This window comes from Cavia porcellus, unplaced genomic scaffold (genome assembly GCF_034190915.1).
Source record: "Cavia porcellus strain 051 isolate PalLab524CR breed Dunkin Hartley unplaced genomic scaffold, mCavPor4.1 scaffold_33, whole genome shotgun sequence".
NCBI classification, from domain to species: domain Eukaryota; kingdom Metazoa; phylum Chordata; class Mammalia; order Rodentia; family Caviidae; genus Cavia; species Cavia porcellus.
Window position 1 is genome coordinate 7764476 of NW_026947516.1, and position 23829 is coordinate 7788304.

At 50.2% G+C, this 23829-nt stretch overlaps 1 protein-coding gene across 5 annotated transcripts; it reads left to right on the forward strand.

Moving 5' to 3' along the window:
• Positions 1-208: 208 nt before the first annotated feature.
• Positions 209-20726, forward strand: Gpr143 (G protein-coupled receptor 143). Of its 5 annotated transcripts, none has more exons than XM_063243118.1 (9): positions 209-731; positions 3138-3247; positions 4065-4159; positions 6873-7061; positions 7604-7713; positions 9488-9596; positions 10740-10857; positions 12683-12848; positions 20416-20726. In XM_063243118.1, exons 1-9 carry the CDS (start codon positions 437-439, stop codon positions 20508-20510), a joined length of 1287 nt encoding a protein of 428 aa, XP_063099188.1. In that variant the 5' UTR covers positions 209-436; the 3' UTR covers positions 20511-20726. The 5 variants fall into 5 exon arrangements, with proteins under 5 accessions (XP_063099188.1, XP_023417672.2, XP_063099187.1 ...); XM_023561904.2 differs by lacking the exon at positions 4065-4159 and adding an exon at positions 3887-4007 and having other exon boundaries at positions 218-731; positions 6969-7061; positions 12683-12926; XM_063243117.1 differs by having other exon boundaries at positions 220-731; positions 12683-12926.
• The last annotated feature ends 3103 nt before the right edge of the window (positions 20727-23829 follow it).

The window sequence follows — 23829 nt, forward strand, 5'->3', positions numbered from 1 at the left end:
TGGAGTACCCACAACTGTCCATATTCTTTAATTTTAAAATCAACTCCCACCTCTTCCGGGGTGTTTCTATGGGGGGAAAAGACCATAAAAAGGCCACTTTAACCACCATCCCTACTTAGGAAAGACATATTTACAGGTGGAGCGCGGTGTCCCCATCAAGCAGTCTACTCAGGCTCCCCGACTGATTTTCCAGAAGCCTAGCTATGAGGAGATGGCTGCTTGGTAACTGGGTGGGAGGGTGCCTGGGAAATGGGTGACCTCCGGCGCAGCTCCCCACCTCTCTCCCCTGACCTCAGCTGAGGCGCACCTCGTGAGCCCTCGTGCACCGCCCCCACCGCGCCGGCGCCTCTGCAGCCCCACTGGGGGGCGGAGGAGCGAGCCCAGGGCACATGATGCCCCCACCCACCGCCCGAGCAGCGCATGATCCAAGCCGGTCATGGGGTCCCGCCACGCAGAGCCAGTCGCGTCCAAATCAAGGCCCATGGCCTCGCCACGCCTGGGCACCTTCTGCTGCCCCACGCGGGACGCGGCCACGCAGCTGGTGCTGAGCTTCCGGGAGCGGGAGTTCCACGCGCTGTGCCTGGGCAGCGGCGCGCTCCGCCTGGCGCTCGGCCTCCTGCAGCTGCTCCGCGCGCGCCGGCCCACTGCTCCCGGGGCGCCCCCGGCCTCTCCACCCGCCTCGGTGCGCATCGTGCGCGCTGCCGCCGCCTGCGACGCTCTCGGCTGCCTGGGTGAGGGACGGGACCTGCTCGGTGCCGGTTCCAGGCGTGCAGCGCGGGGGGCGGGGAGCCGCTGAGTGCCCAGTTCAGGGCACGTGGCCCGCGGGTGCGGAAGGGGAGCTGAGGGGTGCCCGGTTCGGGGCGCGCAGCACAGGGAGACAGAGGGCTTCGGCACAATCCTCTGGGTCCCGGGTTTGGGACTTGCGCCCCGCAGGGTCGGCTTGGTAATGGTGCTGGGCGCATGGCCTGTAGTTGGGGTGCGACCCGCCGGTGGGGACCTGCTTGGTTCCGGCTGGGATGAGGGCGCAGGGGCGCAGGTTGGGCAGGACGACTGAGTTCTCCCAGTTCAGAAAAAAGCGAAGAAGCCGGAACTCCTCGGGGCTGTACGGGTGACTGGGTGACTGGAGAATTCTGCTAAGCAAGGCAGTTGGTGAGGTTTACTTCTACAGAGATTTTGTGTGTGTGTGTGTGTGTGTGTGTGTGTGTGCGCGCGCGCGCGCGCCCTTGGTACTGGGGTCCGAATTCAGAGAAGGGTTGCGGGTTTAATTCAGTGGCTTAAGCGCCACCTGGCAAGTACAAGGTCGCGAGTTCGATCCCTGGTACCAAAAAAAAAAAAAAAAAAAAAATTTAGGGGCGCTCTGCTCCTGAGCTGCTCCCTCTGACCTTTTTATATTTCATCTGAGAAAGACTGGCTGATTTGCCCAGGAGGACTCTAGGATTGCATGTACCCAGGGCCTTCGTGCTTAGCCATCTCCACAGCCCTTTTTCTGTCTTGAGACAGGGTCCTCTTAGCTCTGTGAATTGCCCAGGCTGGACTGGAATTTGCAATCCTTCTGCCTCAGCCTCTCAGACTCCTGGGATTAGAGGTGTGGGCCACCCCAGCTGGCTTCCAGCTACACCTCAGCCCCTTTCGCGTTTGGCATTTACACCCCTGGGAAGCAGACTGCATCCAGCTGACCCAGCCTCTCCTGAGTGCTTTCTGTGGGCCCAGCCAAGACTGGTTTTACAGTTTCAGATTCAAAAGAATGTTTGGTGACACCTAAGTGTCACAAGCATTTATGCTGGATGTCGTGGCACAGGATGTGGTAATCCCAGCTCTCTCAGGAGGCTGAGGCAGGAGGATCGCTATTATTTCGAGGCCAGCCTGGGCTATGTGGTAAGTTTAAGTGCAGCTTGGACTAGAAAGTGAGACCCTGTCATAAAACGAAACACAGAGACAACCAAAGAATTTAAACGTTAGTGCCAATATGTGAAATGTTACAAGGCACAGGCCCTGTGTTTGCCCTCTGCAGAGCAGGGTGCACATAAAGAGGTTCACTGTCACGGGTCTTGTTCAGAGTATACAGTGACACATTTTACAGAAGTTTAAACTAGATTTTGTTATTTTTTTGGAGACAGGCTCTTACTGTGTAGCCCAAGCTAGCCTCGAACTTGGGTCAATCCTCCTGCCTCAGCCTCCTGAGTGCTGGGATTGCAGTTGTGGACTACCACATCAGTCCTGGATTTTGCCATTTAACTTTCTTTTGGCAGATCTCCAACATATATAATGTAGCATATAATACATAAACAAGTATGAATTTCCATGTGCTGTACACAACCCTTCTCCCTCCTTACCGGGTGGATTCATTTGAAGGTGATTCCAGACTTCGGATTATTTCATCCATTCAGATCTTGGTATAAAGCATGGAAACATGAGAAGTTTAGACATATTTATCCCCACTGGTATCACTTGAAAAGAATTAAAAGCAATTCCGTAATAGCCTCTGTATGTTTGGTTAGCCCATAAATGTTGTTTTGTAGTGGGTTTGTTCAACTCAGGACTCAAGCTCTGCTCACATTTCAGGAGCACATGGTGACACTGTTGTCTCACCATCATGTTTTAGTATTCGGCCTTGGGCAAAGCTGTTGTTCATCGTGGGTGACTGCCCAGGGTACCCCAGTGAGCAGCAGGTGCCTAGGCTGTGTGTCCCAGGGCCCAGTTCTCTGTCCCCATGCCCAGAGTGACAAATATTGAAGATGCCCAAAACTGTGACTTAAGATGAATGCTGTAAGCCACTTTCTCAGACTTGAAGATGACAACAGGGAAGAAATATGTCCTTTATTAGGGCGGTAGAAGCATTTGGGTGCAGGGTCATCCAGTCATACATTGGTTTTCTTCCTGATTCTGCTCAGTCCTTTAGTAGTTTGGTTGGTTGGTTTTTGGTTTTTTGAGACTTAGTCTTGCTGTGTAACCCAACTGACCTCAATCTTGTAGTGATCCTCCTGCTTTAGCCTCCAAAATGCTAGAATTACAAGCATGTACCACCATCCCCTGCCTCCTTTCTTATTTATCCACAGTGTCTGTCATGTTTATGCAGCAGGAAGTTGGCTTTAGATATGAATTTGGATCAGATTCCTCCATATCCACTTCTTCCTTAGGGCTCATCATCCGGGCTTCTGTATGGCTTGCCTTCCCGGATTTTGTACAACACATCTCGGCTGGGAACAGGACAGACGTGTGGCCTGCTGCTTTCTGTGTGGGAAGTGCGGTAAGTTTGACCTCCTCCATCATCTTCTCCTCCTGCCTCAGTCTCCCAAGTGCTGGGATCACAGCATGTGTCACCGTGCCTCCCGGTGGAGAATCTCAGTGTGGACAGAGCCACAGTCAGAACCCACTGGAGCCAGGCCTGGTGGTGCATGCTTGTAATCCCAGCACTCGAGAGGCTGAGGCAGGAGGATTGCTGTGAATTCAAGGCCAGCCTGGGCTACAGAGTGAGTTCAAGGCCAGCCTGAACTGCATAGTGAAACTCTGTCCCAAAAAGATAAAACAAGCAAACAAACCAAAAGAATCCACTGGAGACAGACCAGGGTGAGAGGAGGAAGGAGGCTGGCTGTTTTTTGCTGAAATGGAACTTGATGTTCAATTTCTTGGAGTCTGTAAGTGCCTGCCTCTGAGTAAGTCACCTGCTGGTCCTGCTGCCAGGAGTCCCCTCCCTCGGTCCACCTGGAGGCACTGACTTCTACTTAGCATCTTATGGGGTGCTTCCTCAGTCACTAAGGAGCCCTGGCTCCTACACACAGGACTCCTGGATCTTCTTAACCTCTCCCTCCCGGGCAAGAAGCCTGTGGAGCCTCCTCACTCAGAAAAAGCCCAGTGTGTCCTCATGCCTTTCCCTTCTGGCCTGCAGGTGTCTCTAGGGCAGAGAGCAGATCTAGCATCCCCTGGGGCCCCAGAGGCTGCACAAACATGGGTCCCTGCTCTCCAGCGCTGCCCCCCCGCCCCACCTCGGCTTGTCCTTCATCGGGGAGGTAGGTGCCGTGGCTCCGTGTTCAGAATCTTTCACGGTGGGCTGTCTCTGCTTCCAGATGTGGATCCAGCTGCTGTACAGTGCCTGCTTCTGGTGGCTCTTCTGCTATGCAGTAGACGCCTATCTGGTGATCCGCAGATCCGCAGGACAGAGGTATTGCCGGGACATGAGGCCAGGTTTGCCCTGCACGGGTTCCTGAGCAGAGGTTGAGCTGCCCCTAAACAGGATGGGCAGGTAGCCTTGGCCCTGGAGCTTAGATGGCCTAACCTTGTTCTCTGGCACACTTGTCCCATCACTGGAGCCACCAACAGTGCTGCCCAGCCTGAGTGGGGTCCTTCTCCAGTACACCCACCCTGTGTGTCTCCACTCTGTGTCAGGGTTCTGTGCTGGCTCCCTTTGCCTGCCCTGCTGAGCTTTGGACCTCAAGTCCCACTTCATGCCATGGGGTGCCATTTTCCAGGAGTGATGGATGGTACTGCCACCACGTCCAGCTCAGTCTAGTTTGTGAGTTTTAGAATTTCTTATACTGCGGGCTGGGGATTTAGCTCAGCGGCATAAGCGCCTGCCTTGCAAGCAGGCAGTCGTGAGTTCAATCCCTGGTACAGATAAAAACGAAAAAGACCAAAAAAAAAAAAAAAAAAAAACAATTTCTTATACTGATAGGTATATATGAGCAAAAGGCCTTCCAGTGGATTCTCATCACTCTTAGATTCAAACAGGCATCACCCTGTGGTCCTGAGGACCCACACCCTATGGCCCTCTACTTTGCCCTGTCATGTGGGGTAGCTTCCAGAAGCTTCTAGAAGCTTCTGCCTTCCTTGTGGCCACTTCTGCCTTCCCCAGATCTAACCAGGGATGTGGAGCATTGAATTCTAGGCCTTTGGTTCTTTTTCTGTAGCTGTGAAAATTCTCAGCTTTTCTTTCTTTCTTTTTCTTTTTCTTTATCTTCTTCTTCCTGTTTTCTTTTGTAATGTTCAGGGCCAAATCCAAGACCCACATGTGCTAGGCAAATACTTTAGCACTGAGCTACATCCCCAGCCCAGAGAATCTTCTCTTTTATGGATGCATGGGATGCCATTGGGTCACTGGAATAAACCAGGATGATTTCTGCATCTCAACAGGCTTTGGAGCATAAGACTGATTTTGTCAGCAAGGCGCATGAACATGGGTCGCTCAGACCCACGGGTATGCTTTAGAATATTTCTATTGATGAATTATTAAGTTTATGAGTTTTATTAATGAGTATTTAACAGGAAAAAAATCACAAAAATAAAGTATTGCATTTTTGGTATCTATTGTTTATGAAAAAGCATCAAAATTTTCAACATTGACTGGTTTTTGGTGCAGGGTCTTAAAAAAACACCCTAACCCTGCTGAAACCTGGATCTTAATCGCCTTCCACCAGGAACGGCTTCCTGGTTCATAGGTGGTGTCTTCCAGGGTTCTCACGTGGCAGAAAGTGTAGGGGGCAGGTGCAGGCCTGTTCTGTAAGGATACTAATCCCACCCATGAAGGCTGTACCCTTGTGACTTAATCACCTCTCCAAATTTTCTCTGGTATTGGGAATTGAACCCAAGGCCTTCACACTAACCTAGCTCTCCAGCCCTATTCATTTCATTCTATTTTATTTTATTTATTTTATTTTATTTGTCTTTTTGAGATAGGGTCTCATTACATAGTTCAGGCTGGCTTTGAGCTTACTTTGTAGCCCAGGCTGGTCTCGAACTTATAAAAGATCCTCCTGCCTCAGCCTCCCGAGTGCTAGGATTACAGGCATGTGCCACCACGCCTGGCTCTTTTATTTGTGTTTTGGTACTGAGGATTGAACTCAAGACCTTGTGCTTGCCAGGTGGGCACTTGTGTTGCTGAGCTAAATCTCTGGCCCCCTATTCATTTATTTTGAAACAGAATCTCACTAAGTCACCAAGTGGCCCAGGCTGAGCTCAAACTTGTGGTCCCCCTGCCTCAGCCTCCCAGGGTGCTGGGATTACAGAATTGTACCACCATCACCTCTGGCTTCTTTTGTGGAGACCTAGATAGTCTGACTGTAGCAGATGAGAAAAGAACAGTGCTCTTGGAGGATACTATAGGTTAATTACCTATTCTAGAGAATGGGTCATGTTTAGTTTAAATGTCAAAAACAGCCATTTGTATTGGATGAGTAGCATTACAATTGGAGCAGGGCTTGGTGGCACACAGCCATAGTTCCAACTACTCAGGAAGCTGAGGCAGGAGAATTATTTATGCTCAGGTAGGTGGAAGCCAGTTTGGGTCACATAATGAGACCCGGTATCTAAACAGAAAAATTTTGAAAAGGTTAGGGATGTAGCTCAGTATCAAGGCTGTGGGCTCAATCCTTACCCCTCCCCCTTGCAAAATAAAATGAAAAAAGAAAGAAAAATAGAAGGTAAGCATAGAGCAGTGGAGGGTATAGCTCAGTGGTAGAATGTTTGCCTGGCATGTTGAGGCCTAGGGTCTGTATCCTAGGACCACAAAATAAACAACCAATTTAGAGAGAAAAAAAGAAGAAAACAGACTTAGAAAATACTACATAACATAGCAGTGCCCCCTTTTGGTGGGGTTGAAAGCAGGAATTGAACTCTACTCCTGTAAGTGGGCAGCAGCACTGTTCATGGTAGAACACTCCCAGAGCTAGGAGCCACCCCATGTGCCCGACAGATGTGCCCGACAGATGGGTGGGGAAGCCAAACATGATCTGTCCATGGGACAGGACGGGACAGAATTCAGCCCCCAGAAGCCAGGCCGTGTTGCAGAGTGGATGAACCTCAGAAACACACTGAGCGAAAGAAGCTGGACACAGAAGGCCACGTGGTCCTACATGTTTCTGTTGACCTGAAACATTCAGAACTGGCGTGGTGCTGTGCTCTCCTGGAACCCCAGCACACTGGGAGGCTGAGGCAGGAGGTTCCAAAGTGCCAGCCTCCATCTCCTGTCTGTGCAGCACCATCCTGCTCTACCACTTCATGGCCTGGGGCCTGGCTGCGCTACTGTGTACCGAGGGAGCTGCGATGCTCTACTACCCCTCCGTGTCCAGGTGAGCCCCAGCTCCCCGCTGCCCGGAGCCCAGCGCCCTGGCCCAGCCTGTGTTCTCCCCAGGCTGTGGCCACCTTCACAACCCAGCCAGCCGAGACCCCCGGGAACTCACTACTGTCTTCCTTCCTACTTTTTCCCCAATATTGGGACCAAAGCCAGGGCTGTGAGCCTGCTATGCAAGTGCTCTGCCACTGAGCCTCACCCCCTGCCCTTTCTACTTTTTATTTTGAGACAGGGCCTGAGTTGCCCGGGCTGGCCTTGCACTTGTGACCCTTCTGCCTCAGCCTCCTGAACAGCTGGGATGACAGGCGTAGGTCCCTGTGTCATGATGCTCTAGGGGCCTCCCATTTATTAGAGAGAAACATGATGACCTTTCTTTTTTGCCTGCAGTTTCTTGCTTTTTCTTAGAAAGATGAAGTCAGGGTCCCTGCAGGCGGAGTTGAAGCCTATCCATATCTTCCCTGTCTTACCTCCTGTCTAGATCGGTGGGCAGCCAAAGCCAAAGCATTTCTTTTAAAAATGACTAAGTATCCCCCACCCCAGGTGTGAGAAGGGACTGGATCATGCCATCCCCCACTATGTCACCACGTACCTACCATTGCTGCTTGTCCTGGTGGCCAACCCGGTGCTGTTCCACAAGACAGTGGCTGCAGGTAATGATGGGGAAGCGCTGTGGACACACAGCCAAGGGAAAGCCCCAGGCCTTGGATTGAGATAACAGTCCTCAGTGTCCTTACGGGATTACACAGGACAGCTGGCCCAGACCGAGCAGGTGCTGTACAGCTGGTGAAGGGGGACAGGATTAACAGGTGAAAAGGAGCAACCTGCTTAGTCAGAGACGACACACACCGGTGCTATGCTGTGATCCCTTAGGTCAGGCCCAGGACTAGTTTTCTTTTCTGGGCCAGACTCAGCCTGGGGCTGCCCTTATACTCTGGAGGCCCTGAAGGTGGCTTTGGGAAACTCAGGTAAGGAAGGAGTAGAAGGGGCCAGAAGTGGGTTGAAGGGAGGGCCTGGTCACTCCCATAATGCACCTGGTGGACAACAGGGAACAGGAAGTAGGGCAGGGGAAATGGGTCCACTGCCATGATAACAACTGGATAGGTGACTGTAGTGGGCACCTGTGTCCCGGCCCTCCTGTCTCATTCCACCTGCCTTAGGCCTCTGAGGGTCTCTCTAAGGGCAGATGCCTTATCAGGAAGGTGGTTAGAGGATCAGCTGTTGCTTGTAGAACCTTTTAAAAACGTCATTTAAAGCACTGCATCACCTGTAGGAAATTAGTGTATCTCCTTGAATGAGTTTTTGCCTACCTATCTTTAAATATAGTCCATCAGACACAGCAAGTTTGTGCAGTATTTCATAAAAACAGTGATTCAATTATTTCTCACAAGTGAAAATGACTTATTAAAAAATCACTGGAAAGGAAAACTGTGTGGTGGCACACACCTACTGAGGTAGGAGGCTCCCAACTGGTTTGAGGCCAGGCTGGGCAGAAGTAAAAATCAAAAGGAAAAAGTTCAGTATGATGTCAGCAGTAGCTATCTCTGGCCGGAAATCACAGGTCATTCATTATTCTTTTTTCCTTTCGTAAAACAAGCTGTGCAGTGCTGAGGTCAAACCTGGGTCTATGCCCATGCTAAGCATTCTACCCCCAAGCCATGTCCCAGCCCTGAAGTTTTTGCTAAACTTTTTTTTCTTGTTATTTGAGACAGGGTTTCACCATGCAGTTCAGGCTGGTCTTGAACTCACTTTGTAGCCCAGGCTGCCCTTGAACTCACAGTGATCCTCCTGCCTCAGCCTCCTGAATACTGGAATGACAGGCATGCATGCCATACCCAACTCTTACTAAACTTTTTTTTAATGTGTTCTAACATGTCTTTGAGGAGAAATGTTACATTTTTCAATATTTTAAAATAAGTGTGCCTTGTTTCATAATAGAGAAAACCTTCAGAAAAGCAGTAGTTAAAGCTGGGCATAGTGGCACACGCCTGTCATCCCAGTGCTCAGGGGGCTGAGACAGGAGGATTGCTGTGTGTTTTCAGTGCCAGCCTGGGCTACACAGTGAGACCCTGTAACAGAGACAACCACAAAAAATTGTACCTGAACTAGTAAAATCCAAATAAAATCAGTTCAGTTTGTAATGTGTCAGTGTTGTTTTCTTAGTTGTGACAATTGTCCTGTGGTTACATCTGATGCTGCGGACATCAGGAGTTCTGGGGGAGGAGGACAGGACTTCTCTGGGAGTGAACCTGGAGCTCAGATCCACTCGGAAGCTGCAGAGAGAGTCCTTAGAGCCAGTGAGATGTCCAGCGGGAGGCTGGGAGTAGTATAGATGCCTGCCCCTCACCTGCCTTGCTGGGGTTTCCTGCTTTGCAGTCAGATCCACAGGGGTGAGGAGCACTGACGTCCTCCCTCATTTTTTGACAGTGGCCTCGTTGCTGAAAGGAAGAAAAGGCGTTTACACGGAGAATGAGAGGCGGATGGGGGCCGTGATCAAGACTCGCTTTTTCAAGATAATGCTGGTTTTCGTTGCTTGGTAACTTTTCTTCTTTGTCCTCATTGGCCAGTGGTAGGGGATAGGGCACCAGCTTGCCTGCTCTGCCTTTCCAAGGGTGACCTGGAAGTTCCAGAGTGAAAGTGCAGGAAGGGACGCCTTTGAGACCTTGCAGTTCTAACTGGTCTTCAGCTCACTTTTTAGCCCACGCTGGCCTTGAACTCACAGTGATCTTCCTGCTTCAGCCTCCATGTGTTGAGAATACAGTTGTACGCCACCACAAGCAGCATGGTTCTTTTTTGTTGTTGCTGTTGTTGTTCTTTTTTTGAGACAAGGTTGTAGCTCAGGCTGGTTTGAACTCAATGTATAGCCCAGGCTGGCCCAAAACTCACAGCAGTCTCCCTGCCTCAACAACCTGAGTGCTGGGATGACAGGTGTGCACCACCACACCCAGTTTAGAAAAAGAGATGCTAAATTTACTCAGACTGTCTCTAAGCCTTGACAATAAGTCCTGAGTTTAGTTTTGAAATATCTCAACCATACACCTGCAGTGTCAAGACCCATCACTGGGCTAACCAAAATAAGGGAGTCGGTCGTGTTTTTCAAAGGCACTCATGTACCCTGGGCACCATCATTCATTCCTACCCATAGCTTTGCCATCAAAGGAGGGGAAGGAACCATATGAGCAGTTTTTCTCTCCTCACCTTGTCTGGCTTGGTTTCTGCCCAGTGGCTCAGGTGGGCTCTTTGTACATAGGCTGTGGACACCACAGGATCTGGTAGCCCTTTGGGTGCTGCTGTACCCAGGTGAGAGGAGACCTGTCCCAACCCTCTCCTGGGAGAGACAGAAGTCCATGCCCTCTGCCGTCTTCACTGCCTACCTTAGAGGTGAGCATCACAGTTCCAATAGAAATGGCAGATGAGAATTTGGTGTCTGAAAACCTTAGGTCCCCTGAGGAGAGAATTCCAGGTGTCCAAGGCCATGCTGGTCCCTTCCCCGTGAGGTGCTTTTGAGCATCTGCATGGGCGGATTTGTTGATCCTTGCATCAGACCAAAGGCCCACATGGTCAGGTCTCCCCTGAGAGCTGGTGCTTCAGACTGTGGACCAATTACTCCCTGACTCCTAGCATGGAAGGGAGATTTCATTGTATGCTCTCTTCACCACTGGCCTGTTTTCTCTTACAGTTGGTTGCCCAATATCCTCAATGAAAGCCTTTTATTCTACCTTGAGATGCAACCAGATATCGATAGAGAGTCTCTGAGAGGTGTCAGAAACGCAGCCAAGACCACATGGTTTATTATGGTAGGCAACCATTTTTGTTCTTGTTTTAGTACCAGGAATCGAACTCATGACCTTACGCTTGCCAGGCAAGCACTCTGCCACTGAGCTGTGTCCCCTGCCGTGGTAGCCCACTCTTGCTTAAATCTCTTTCTTTTCCCATTCCTCCTCTTCTCTTCTGTCTTTTTGTATTGCCAGGAGGAATCCAACACTTCACCGATGTTTGCCAAGAGCTCTACCACTGAGCTACCCCCTCAGTCCCTTTTTTTTTTTTTTTGTCTTTTTCCTTTTTATCGGTACCAGGGATTGAACTCACGACTGCCTGCTTACAAGGCAGGTGCTTATGCCGCTGAGCTAAATCCCCAGCCCCAAGTCCCTTTTTACTTTTTATCTTGAGACAAGGTTGTCCAGGTGAGATTTAGGTTTTCAGTTCTCTCCTCCGCCTCCCAAGTTTTGGGGATTATAAGTGTGTAGCACCTCACCCAGCTCAGAGGATTTATCTTGCAAGGGTCTTTCAGACCATGAAAAAGGCATAGGGATAAAGATAAATGGCAATCCACAGAAAAAGAATACTCCAAAAAAAAAAAAAAAAGAGGAGGATGGTTAAGTAAATTATAGTCTCTGATATTTTTCGGTGTGGTGGTGCTAGGGATAGAACCCAGGACCTTGTACATGCTAAGTAAGTGCATCCCCAGTTCTGGCTCTTGAAGGAATGTTACCCAGAAGTTAAAAATGACAAAGATGAGCTCCATTGTTAAATAGAAAAAGTGGCATGCTAAGGATTTAGCTCAATGGCATAAGCGCCTGCCTTGCAAGCACAAGCTTGTGAGTTAGATCCCTGGTACCAAAAAAAAAAAAAAAAAAGAAAGAAAAAGTCACATAAATTTATATTATTAATACGTAATGTAGTATTGGGTGGAAATCTGTGAAACTGTAATAGGGGGACATCCTTCAATGTCCTATTCCATCACAGCAATCATAGGAGCTGCTGGTAGAAAGGTATACTCTGGGCCATGCAGACTTAGCATGATGTTGTTTCCAACTTTGAGAAAGTGGGATTTGTAAAGTGTATCACTCAGCTTTCCCATTGCTGGACAGAATAGCTGATGCCTGAAGCTCAAAGGAGAAGAGGTTTAACTTGGCTCATGGTCTTCAGGGATTCAGTCCATGGCCAGCCAGCTCTAAGGCAGGAGCATCATGGTGGAAAGGTGAGGTGGACCAAAGCTGCTCAGCTCTTGGAGGCCAGGTAGCAGGGCAGGGGAACAACAACACCAGAGCAGGGGTCAGGGACCAGACAGATTCCAAGCTCACATGTTGGTGACCCACTGGACACACCCAGAAGCACATCCCCACTATAGTGTCCTAGGCAGTCTCAAGCCTATCAGGTTGACAAGGTAGCCAAATTGTCTCCCCCACCCTGGCCTGTGGGTCTCGGTGCTTTGGTTTGGAGCCCTGCATGGTTCCTTGGTGAGCTTTACTGCTTGTCACACACTGGTGCCAGATGGCAGGCAGAGAAGGCGTGACTGGCCCTTTGTCCTTGAAGCTTGCTTTCCTCTCCCCCATTTTCCTTTCCCTCACCCTCACCCTCACCACCAGTCTCCTCTCTGTGGCCAGCACCCTCCAGCTTTCTTCCTCTCTGTTCCCTCCCCTGCCTCTTGCCCCTCTGCATCCCTTCCCTCTGTCCACCACCTCTATTTCCAGACCCCCTTGAATGGACAGCACCACTGCAACCCACCCTCAACCACCTCAAACCAACCAGGCCAGCAGCCTGTCCAAAGGAGGCCGGCCCCGGGCCCTCTGGAGCAGCTCTCCTGACTGCAACATGTCTCTGTGCCTTCCTTCCTCCCAGGGGATACTGAACCCGGCGCAAGGATTTCTCTTGTCCCTGGCCTTCTACGGCTGGACAGGATGCAGCCTGTACTTTCAGTCTCCCAAGATGCTGATCCAGTGGGAATCCATGACGACCTCAGCTGCTGAGGGCGCCTGCCAGCTCCCCGAGGGCTCCTGTGTGCCTGGTGAGAAGCCGGCTTCCGGGAAGGTAGCGCGTGTCAGGGGACACACTTCGGACGAGGCCCTGAGCATGCTGTCTGAGGGTAATTGTCCAGTGCTCCCTGGGAAATCCTGTGTGTGTGTATGTATGTGTGTTATCAGAATTTAACACTGAACCTAGGGCCTTTGCACCAAGCTGTATCCCAAGAAGTTTTCTGTTTTATTTTTTGAGACAGGGTCTCATTGTGCAATTCAAGCTGGCCTTGAACTCACTTCATAGCCTAGGCTGGTCTCAAACTCTCAACACTCCTTCTGCCTCAGCCTCCCAAGTGCTGGTATTACAGGTGTGCACCATCATACCTGGCTCCCTTTTCTGTTTTTTGAGACAGGATCTGGCTGGGTTTGCACTCGCAAACTTGAGATCGTCCTGCCTCAGTCTCTTGGGCCTGTGTTTTCATGCCCAGCTCCTGAGAGGTCTTTTAGTAAAAAGGTACAAATAGGGGGTTTTACATGTCATCTGTCCCTCCCCTTTTAATACTTTTTTTTTTTTTTATGGGTACCAGGGATCTAACTCACAACCTTGAGCTTGCAAGGCAGGCACTTATGCCTCTGAGCTAAATCCCCAGCCTTTACCCTTTTAATACTTTAATGGCACCTTTGCTTAGTTATTCAGCACAGCAGCCTGTGTTCAGTGTAACAGGTTCCCCGTTTGACTGGATGGGATGTGGAGTGTGTGACAAGTTGTCACTGTAGCCTCTGATACATTTGCTGTTAGGCCAGGGCTGCTCGCACCTGATTTCCTTAGGTTACAGATGCAGTGACTCTCTCCACCTGGGCTGGTGCAGGGAAAATGGGGAAGCGATGCACTGATGCTGCCTGCTATAACCTGTCCTGGGCCCAAAGCACTGTGCTATGCAGACAGTGCTATTCAGTCTGCAGAATCTTAATGTGGGTTTCAGGCACATGTGTCTCAGTTCCACTGCAGAATTTATGTGGAAGTCCGAGATAAAGATTCTGTATCCTCAGATGTGTTGTCCGGCAGATACTAATCCGCCTACCGTTCACTCGCCCGGGTGTGCTCATCTGATTGTGGGGTCAGAAACAATGTTCCCCCACTGTGTTGGTGAAGGGAGCAACTGTCCTGAGACAGCCACATGTCACTACAGCTGGGCGAGATGGTGGACACCTGTAATCCCAGCTGTGTGGGAGGCTGGAGCAGGAGGATTACAAGTTTATGGCTAGCCTGGCAACAGTCCTCTCCTCAAAAAAAAAACAAAACAAAACAAAACAAACAAAAAACCCAAATAGTTTTCTTGACAGAGTACAATCACATTAAAACAGAAAAAATTAGTTGTTCCAGTTGGTAGATTATAACTTTCATCTCAAGAGTTTGACTTCAGAGTCTTAAATTGACTGAAGTATCCTTATAGTTCCAATTGATTACAAAATTTATGTTTCATAGAATTCAGCTTGCAGCTCATGAAGCGAATCTTTGCTGGCATACTCTTCTGTCTCAGAGTTCCTTGGAAAGTTTGTTTTAGCAAGAACTTATCTTTGGGTGAAGGAAAAAGCTCTGAACACCCAGATTTTCCACTGAACTAATTTGTGATGTACAAGCTGATTCTCCCCTTTGATAGCACTGGCTCCATGGCAGCCCTCTGGATGTCTCATCAGGAGTGAAAGAGACTCAAGAATGTTTGAAAACTGGGGCTAGGCATGCTGCTTCATGCCGGCCATCCGCTGGATGATGGGGTACGGATGAACCAAGGGTGCTGATAACCTTGCCACCGGCTGGCTGGTTCATCATCTGTAGCACATCAGCATTGGGACTGGGTGGTTCTTGTCCTGCTTCTCATGGTGGGACCTTCAGTAGCTTCCTTGGCTCAGCTCCCTCACTGCCCCAGCTCTAACAGCTAAAAGTATTTTTAGATACTGACAGGTATCGCCAGGAGGGGAAGGAGGCCCCCCGAGTGGAAGCCGTGTCTCACAGTAACTAGGCTTTCCAAAAGCACGAACTTCACAGTTCACTTTCTCCAGCGCATCTGTGCTAAATCACGTGCACACAGAGGATGGACCAAAGAAGGTGGACAGAGTATTTTGGTTGGTACCAAAATAATGTGATTTGGAGGAGGGAAAATTTTGCAGAAAGGTGTCTGAAAGTGATTAGAGTAGGTAGATTTTCTTTTTCACTCTGACTGCTCACAGCCATCTTCAGGTGACATTTTGGTTTATGGGGATGGTAGAGATGGTGATCAATCAGTAGATTGATTTCCAGGAGATGATATGGTCTGGTCGCAACTGGGGAGTCTTAGAAGCTATTCTGACCAAGCTGCAGATAAAGAGAAACCATGTGCTTAGCAACCTTCTTTCTTTCCTTACTTTTTTCCTTCCTTTCTTCCTCCCTCCTTCCTTCCTTCCTTCCTTTCTTCCTTCCTTCCTTCCTTCCTTCCTTCCTTCCTTCCTTCCTCCCTCCCTCCCTCCCCCCTTCCCTTCCCTTCCCTTCCCTTCCCTTCCCTCCCCTCCCCTCCCCTCCCCTCCCCTCCCCTCCCCTCCGTTCGCTGTTCGTCCCTCCCTCTCTCCAGGACTACAGGTGGAACCTGGAGCCTCACACAGGCTGGGCAAGTGGTCACCACCTGGGGCACCCTGGCGCCTGGGCTTTACTATCAACTCTTGTCAGGGAGAGAGGACCTACCCTCCGGAACTGCTGTTAGCATGCACATGCAGTTCCCAAGGCCCCTAGAGGAACGAGCCAGAAAACGTCATCTGGGATTACTTGGCTCCTTTGTACTCGCCTCTTGGTAGTTTCCAGTGGCCGGACCAATCTTGGACAGATTGATTACAAATAACGTGACAAATAACAGTAGCCAATGAATCAGATCTGCCCAGTATCACACACCACCATCACCACAGACAAGCCGCATCAGTCAGGCCGTCTGCACTTTTGTTTGTTTGTGTTCAGAGGCTTTTTCAGCTTTCATTGTTCTACCCATGCTTGCAGTACACAGTGGTGACACTCCTTGTGGGCCGTTGGTCCATGTGCATAGCACATTGTAATTCTTTTCCATCTCCTCCCTGCAGCCCTGTCTCCATCTCTTGGTCTTCTTTCCTTTTGCAGAAAGATCTACCTCCCTCTTTCCTGTCATTTACCATTTAGTGTGCTCTGTATTTATATGTTAGATTTCTCATATAAGAGAAACCATGAGGTAATGTGTGTCTGATTTCTTCCTCTTAACATAACGATCTCAGGGCGCATCCACTTTCCTATGCATCCTTCCTTATTTTTACCCTTCCCAGGAAGCTGTTGCCTGGTTTACCTCAAAGGATGGGTATTTTCAGTCTTGAGAAAAAGTGAACAGAGATCCAAAATCAAAATAAACCGAGAGGGCTGGGGATACAGCTCAGCAGCACAGTGCCTGCCTGGCAAGCACAGGGTTCTGTGATGGATTCCTGGTATGGGGGTGGGGAGGGAAAGCCCCCCAAATAGGGAAGCCATGCATATAGATCCTCTCTTTTACCTCCTCCTTAATTTTTGTTAAAATTTTTAGATTCTTTCTTTCTTTTTACGTTTCATAGTGCTGGGGAGGGAACACAGAGACTCACACATGCTAGGCAAGTGCTCAGCACCAAGCTGCACCCTCAGTGCCGCCTCCTCCTCCTTCCTTCTCCTTCCTCCTCCTCCCCGTCCTCCTTCCTCCCCCTTCTCCTCCTCCTCTTCACTGAAAACACTGGCAGGGGTTGCTACCATGTAATAATTCCCAGAAATACTGGCATGAATGAATGAATGCCTTCAAAATGCATTTGATTACTAACGACTGAAAGAGCAGAGAGCTCTAACTGTCCACAGAGAGAGGAAAACACCCTCGTGGAGCTTCCAGCCATACCACTTGGGTAATTTCCACATCGAAAGATTTTCAAGGGGTTATCTCTTGTCTGCACCCAAGCATCTCTATCTCAGGTTCTCTGCAGTCACTAAGTGCATGCTAGGCACTGCCGTTTGAACTGTGGGAGAGCTCAGAAGTACATTCCTCCTTCCCACCATCCTCTGTCCTGGCCACCACTTCTGTGTTTCCACCACTTTCTCTCACCTACATGATTCTGTATTTCTTGTGCAAATCCTCTTCCCCGCAATTCTCTGTTCTCTCCCACAGTTCCCTATCTCTGCCACCACCCTCTTTCCACAATTTCCTGTGTTGCTGCTGTTATGGCCGTGTATGAATGTCCCCTGAAGCCTCATGCTGTCATAGGTGGGGTTTTTCAGAGATGGCTGAGTCTGGAGCGCGTGGTAGATTTTTGGTACAATGCTGGGATTAAAGGTGCTAGGATTAAGGGTGGGTGATGCCTGAATCCACTGAGTGGGTGGCAATGCCCTAATCCCAGTATCCTGGATACAATACAAGGGACAGAAAGAGTATCATCTTGCGCCTTATTGCTTTGCTACCTTCTGTCTGCCACGAACTGTTTGTTTTCTGCAATGCCATCCTGCCTTGGAGCCAGGTGATTATGGCCTGAAACCTCTACAAATGGCGAGCTAACTAAATCTTTCCTCCTTTAACTTTGGGTGTCAGGTATTTTGTGTCAGCAACAAGAAAAGTAAGACACCGAGGTAGGAGGACCACAGATTCCAGCCCAGTCCAGGGAACTCAGTGATTTAGCAAGACCCTGGCTGAAGGAGAAAGGAGGGGCGGAGTGGGGATATTGGCCTGCGTGAAGGCCCTGGGTTCCATCCCCAGCAATGAAAAACAGAACACACATGTGCACACAAGCAAAAAAATCCCTCTGGCCTGAAGGCCTCTCTAAGTCTGTCTCTCTATCAGGAAGGATGCCTTCTGCTGGGTCACTCCTTGAATCAGACCTGCAGGTCCAGGAAGGTTCTTGGTCCACTTTATAAGAACAAAGCTGGAAGATTAAATGGGTATCATATCGTCATCTCTGTGTGCTTGAGTTTTCTTTTTTTGGTCCCAGGGATCAAACTCATGACCTCACAATTGCCAAGCAGGAGCTTATACTGCTGAGTTGTATCCCTGGCCTGTGCTTGAGTTTTAAAGTAATGTCCTGCAGTTGGCTTGTTAATGTATGGAATCAAAAATCTTTCCAGAGTTAAATGAATACCTGGGGCGCTTCTTTTCTTTCGTTCTTTCTTTCGTTCATTTATTCATCATTTTGAGACAGGGTTTTGCTATGCGGTTCAGGCTGGCCAGTGGCCATGGCCCTTACCCCTCCCCTCCCTTTTCCTTCTCCTCCCCTCCCCTCCCCTTTCCCCTTCCCTTCTCCTTTCCTCTTCCCCTCACCTTTCTCTTCCTCTCCCTCCCCCCACCTTTCCTTCTCTCACAGTTGAAGAGGTGCCCTGTTGGTTCACTCAAATGCCAGTAGCAAGAAGTGGGGGAGACTGGACAGAACAAAACCCAGGGCCTCAGGGTCTTGGTGGGGCTCACCCAACAGAGCACCTTTCAGTGCAGTTGGGTCGTGCACGGTGTTTACTGGTGTTTTGGTTCTAGGTAGGGCTCAGGGTTTTAGAGGCAGCTGAGAAATGAAGGCACAGGCAGCATCTAAATCTCAGGTCTGCATGGAGCTGGGAGGGTCCCAAGAACCTTCCTGGACCTGCAGGTCTGATTCAAGGAGTGACCCAGCAGAGGGCATCCTTCCTGATAGATAGACAGACTTAGAGAGGCCTTCAGGCCAGAAGAGAAACTCCATGGAAACCCAGGCCCCAGGCCCTCTCCTTCAGGACTGAAGGGGCTGACTTTGCCTCCTTTGCTGTCCTCCATGGAGCCCCAAGGGACATGGAGCCCTTCAGGGGCTCTAGAGCATGTCCTGAGGTGTGAGGTCATGCAGCAGTGTCCTTAGCCCAGACCTTGATCAGCGGCCACCACATGGTCCCCAGAGATGCACCCTGGAGCCGCAGGGAGCCCTCATGAGTCCTCGGAACTGTGGGTGACCCTGTGAGAACAGAGTCTCTTTGAAGTGCCACCAACCTCCAACAGGAATGTTCTCTGGAACTGGAAATGTCCCCTAGGAGTGTTCCTGGCTGGTGCCTGGTGGCTCTGGCAGGAAAGCTTTCTGCAGTCTCCTCATGACTGACCCAGCTCTGATGGGACCTGGCCTGGGGTCCCGTTACCCCTTTCTTGGCCCCTGGGTCAGATTCTCAGGAAGGCCTCCCAGGGGAGGGCTGGTGTGGGTCCCAGAAGGAGCCTCGGCATCCGCCTGGCTTCTCTGACCACTGCCTGTCACTTCCTGTCCATCGTACTGGCAGGCTTCCACAGCACCCTGAGGTGCACTCCTGTGACACTGAGGCACTTGCCTGTTTATCCAGTGATAAAGAAAATTGGCTGGGGACAGGTGGGTGCGTGGTTTCAGCATAGTGACCCTGAAGTTTCTCTAAAGATGAGGTGATGCATGAAGTATAGGAGTGAGCCATGGGAAAATCAAGAGGAGAGCCCTTCAGGTGGAATAGAGACATGCAAAGGCCCTGGGGCAGGATTAGGCTTGGAGAGGGGTAGTGTGCCTAGTGGCTGTGATCAAGGAGGGAGGGACACAGGAGACTGTGATGGTCAGTGGAGAGATCCTTGGAAGTCACTGAAAAGGTTCTTTGTGTCTCCGCCTGTGTTCTCCGCACATGATCTACAGGCTGGCGTACCACAGGTGCTCCTGGGTGTTTGTGGGATGTAAGGGCATTTCTGTTGGACCAGGGACATAGCTCAGAGGCACAGCACCTGGGGGGGGGGCAAGTGCAAAGTCTGAGTGTGATTCCTGGTACCAAAAAAAGGAAAGCATTTCTGCCATTTGTCACAAAGGAGCTCACTGCTGCAAAGGGAAGGAGTGCCTGAATCATCCTCCAAGGTTTCTGTTTTGACTGAGCAGGGTGTTTTCCTTGATTTTGCCAACTGTGTCTGTGAGCCTCTGCTTTGGAAGGAGGGCTGGGTAAAGGGGAAACTGATTACCAGGCTTGTCCCCAGGCCTGGGAAATGCATGTTCTGTGGAGAAGAGAAACAACACGTCCTCCATCACTCTGTCATTGCAGCCAGTGTCCCACTTGGCATCCGCAACAGGGAAGCTCTCATCAGTAAACACCTCCCAGAGCCATCGCTGTTTTCCAGCCCTTGGGGCCTTTTGGCCCCCACGCTTCCCACAGCTGGAGCCAGGGGCTGAAACCCAGCAGCCTTGTCCCTGTAGCCAGTAGTCACCGGAGCACTCTGCCCTGGGTCAGACCACTCATGTCCCAGGGCTCCGTGACCTCCAGGGTCAGCTGTCATGGCTTCCCAGCAACATCGTGACTGTCCACCCTAGGCCAGCCTGGGATCTCTCCCCACCTTGGGAAGGGTTTAATGAGAACTAGCTTAGAGCCTACTAGCGATGACACTGAGTTTTAGTCTAGGAGAATCTCAGTGTGTACCTGAAAATCGAGAGCATTTTCTTGTTTCATTTTGTTTTCTGAGCCAGTATCTTGCTGTGTAGTTCAGGCTGGCCTTGAACTTGCAGTGATCCTCCTGCCTCGGCCTCCCTAGTGCTGGGATTCCAGGTGTGCACCACCAAACCCAGGGAGAGTGTGTCCTGGTTTGGCCAGAGATCCCATTACTTCTGTCTCTTCCCCTGCAGGTTCTGATGCCAGCACCATTGAAATCCACACTGCAAGTGTGTCCCGCAGCGGAAATGCCTTGGACGCTGTCCCCCAAGTCCAGGGAGACCTGTGAGTGGGTGTGACGTGCTCCAGACTCATTGTCCTCAGACTCTGGTCTCCGTCTTTAGTGTCCTTGGCTTTCCATCCCCTAGTGCTCCTATCACCACAGTCCAGCTTCCCCTTACAGTGGCGGCAATGAGAATCTCTTCTCCCCACCTCAACTTGAGACTAGGTGTAACGTTTAGTGGATAAGGAGTTAAATAAAGTCATCGTGATTGCTTTGTGCTGACGGTGTCTGTCTCAGTGGAACTCTGTGTGGCGGTGAGGGGGTGGTGGGGTAGTGGTGGAGCTGAACCTCTTGCACCCAGCAGGGGGCACCATTTGGCTTCCAGGTGCAGCCTTGCATCTTGTGTCTGCACTATCCTAGGAGCTGCCCTGGCTTGCATCCTTGGTGATATCTCCACTGCTAATTCACTGAGCTCATCGGTCTCTGCGTACACACTCCCACTTATAGCTTTTCTTTGTCTTCTTTTGTTTTCAGCGTGCATTAGGGCTACAGGCCATCCAGCGGTGTGTGCAGAAAAATGAGGTGCAGTTCCACCTTGTGACCCCTCCCTCCCTTTCTAGGTTAGGACTTTCTTTGATTCCTGAAAAGCTTTCTGGGACCCTCTAGCTTGTCCTTTGGAGTCACAAAGCTGCAGGTGGACTCGGCATACTTTGCTACGGGCTGTCCCAGGGCCCTTAGTGGGAGATGCCACCTCTTCCTAAGGTGGAACAGACTCCAGGCAGTTGGGTCAGAGGCAGCAGGGAGATGGGAAAGTTTGATGTCCAAGGAGACAACCAAACTGTTCAGGCAGGGGAGCCTGGGGATGCATGCATGCTACATCCTCAGCCCTTAAATTTTTGAGACAGGGTCTCACTAAATTGCTTAGGCTAGACTCAAACCTATAACCTTCCTGCCTCATTCTCCCCCATATCGGGATTACAGGTGTGCACCACCACAGGTGGCTGGCAACTGCGTTCCTAAGCATGGTAGCAGTGTTTTTTCTGCCCCTGGCCTCAGAGGCTTCTCCTTAGAAGGATTCATTCTGGAAGCACACAAGTGAACTGTTGGCCTTGCCAGCTTCCCTTGCAGCCAGAGACAGGCAGAGTATTGGACCAAGCCGGTCAGCCACAACATCCAAGCTAGAGTCACAAACTGTTGCTTAAGGGACTGGGCTGTATTCACCTGCATAGAGAGTGCTGGCAGCAGACAGGTCTGCTCTGGGGGTGGCATGGGGTGGGCAGCCCTGCCTGCCTGTGGTCTTCAAGAACTGTCCCTGTAGTTATCTTGGCTGTTTCTGTTGGCATGGGCTCCAGCAAGCTTCTCTAGTCTCAGAGCTGCCTGATGTCCTACACTCGTAACTGCTGCCACTGGCAAATCATGTTCTTCAGCTTGCAGTAAGAACCCTGATCTGATTGTGTCGTGTTAAAACCAATGCCGGGTTGGGGATCAGCTGCCTCTTGTCTGCGTAGTTTTGATTGGCCATCTATCAGTGTGTTTATTCACTACTATAGGAAACTTCTTAGTATCTGATTTTTCCCCTCAATTTCACAGAAAGTTATCACAATCACCTACAATTGTGTGTTACAATAGGATGCATCTCAGCCATTTTCTTGTGGAGTATATGACTTTTTGCTTGAGGATAACTCCATGACTAACCAAAGGTTTTTTTGTTTGTTTGTTTGAGACAGAGTCTCTCTAATGTATTCATGTGGCCTTGAACTCACTGTGTAGTCCAGGCTGGCCTCAAACTCCTGGTGAATCCTCCTGCCTCAGCCTCCTGAATGCTGGGATGACAAGTGTGCACCACCATGCCTGGTTGAAATTTACATTTTAGCACATCGGCCCTACAAATACCAATCTCCATGTGGTCCCAGCTGGTCCCAGCTGACCACATTCTCCAATGAAACTGTGTTCTGGTCTTGCTTACCTTGCTGTGGATGATACAGTCCCCAGAGGGGACATATCTGTCCAGTCAGCTCTGGAGTCTCCCCAGGGCATAAGTCTACGCCCTCACTGCTTCCTGACCCCACCCATTCCCTAAAGTGGCTTTCATCCTTTCATCCATAGGAGCTGGTTGCTCCTAATTGATGGACCGCATGCTAGGTGAACACAGAACTGTATCAGACAGACAGGTACAGAGACTGGAGCCATAAGCCACTTTCACAGGGGACAGAAATCTCTAAAACGTTGTTACCTGCATAGTGGGTGTGGCTGCCAGATCCAAGTCACATCCCTGCTTCTCTGTCCCCATTTCCTAAGCACACTGCCATGCTTCTGCTGCCAGCTGACCTCCTGCATGAGGGTCCGCCCAGAGGCTTGCAATGGCTTCTGAAGGAGGCTTGAGTGCTCAAAACTTCACGCCAAATTTGCCATCTGGGAACATGCGTAGTCACCTAAGTGTTGTGTGTGTGGGATGTTAGATAAAGAAAACCCCAAGCAAGCAGGCCCAGACCACACTAGGAACAGTTTTCTCTTATTATACACTGACAACTTCTCACATGTAAATCTGAAGTCACCTGTTCAAGACCACATGTAACCCTCGAGTGTCCTGGGTGCACTGTTTGTCAGCGGGGTCGCTTTCTCCTGTGCATGATTTCCATTTCCTCCACCACAGCCCTTGATGAGCACAGCCTGTTTTCTCCTCCTTTGCCTGCTTCCTGTTCATCTTTCTCATACAGTGCAGGTATGCAGCAGGCCAGCCACCTAGGTTTACACAAGCGCAGTGCTGCTCACGTGACCATGCTGGCTATCGGAGCACTTCTCAGGGTGTTTCTGTCATTATGCAACTCCAGAGCATGTTTGGACCCCAGTCCAGTTCTTTCCTAGTGCAAGAACAGTAGGCTCAGAGGGTACACACCAAGACTTCTTGGTAAAGCCTCCCAGCAAGCATGAAGGCCCTGGCTGGCCTACCTGTCCCTTCTTGATCTGCATTAGCGCATGCAGGCAAACAGTATGCACCCATGTATCAACACAGTGGAAGTGGAAATGCAGTCTGTCGGGCACAGAGCAGATGTATAGAAATGTTCATGTTTGCACTGTGCACAATTCAGTGTCCAGGTCATGTTCCGTGAAGAACTTAGGTTCTTCAGATTACCCGGGGCTAATGGTCAAACTCCACCTCTCAGCAAATCAACCTGCTAACACTCGAAAATGCATCTGTTTTGCTTTTTAAAAAATGCAATAAAACAACCATAAGGGGCTACACCAAGACACAGGCTCCCTTTGGGTAATGACCTAGAATACCTAGGGGGGCTGCGGTGAGAATCTGGGTGGATTCGACCTGACATGACTGCCACCATCTTGGGTCATAACCATCACAACTGCTGCAGAGTAACCATGGTTGGTT

Coding starts and splice junctions, on each gene's coding strand:
- Gpr143 (XM_063243117.1), top strand. CDS start 437: ATGGGGTCCCGCCACGCAGAGCCAGTCGCGTCCAAATCAAGGCCCATG. Junction 732..3,137: donor CGACGCTCTCGGCTGCCTGG/GTGAGGGACGGG, acceptor CTTCTTCCTTAG/GGCTCATCATCCGGGCTTCT. Junction 9,597..10,739: donor ATGCTGGTTTTCGTTGCTTG/GTAACTTTTCTT, acceptor TTTCTCTTACAG/TTGGTTGCCCAATATCCTCA.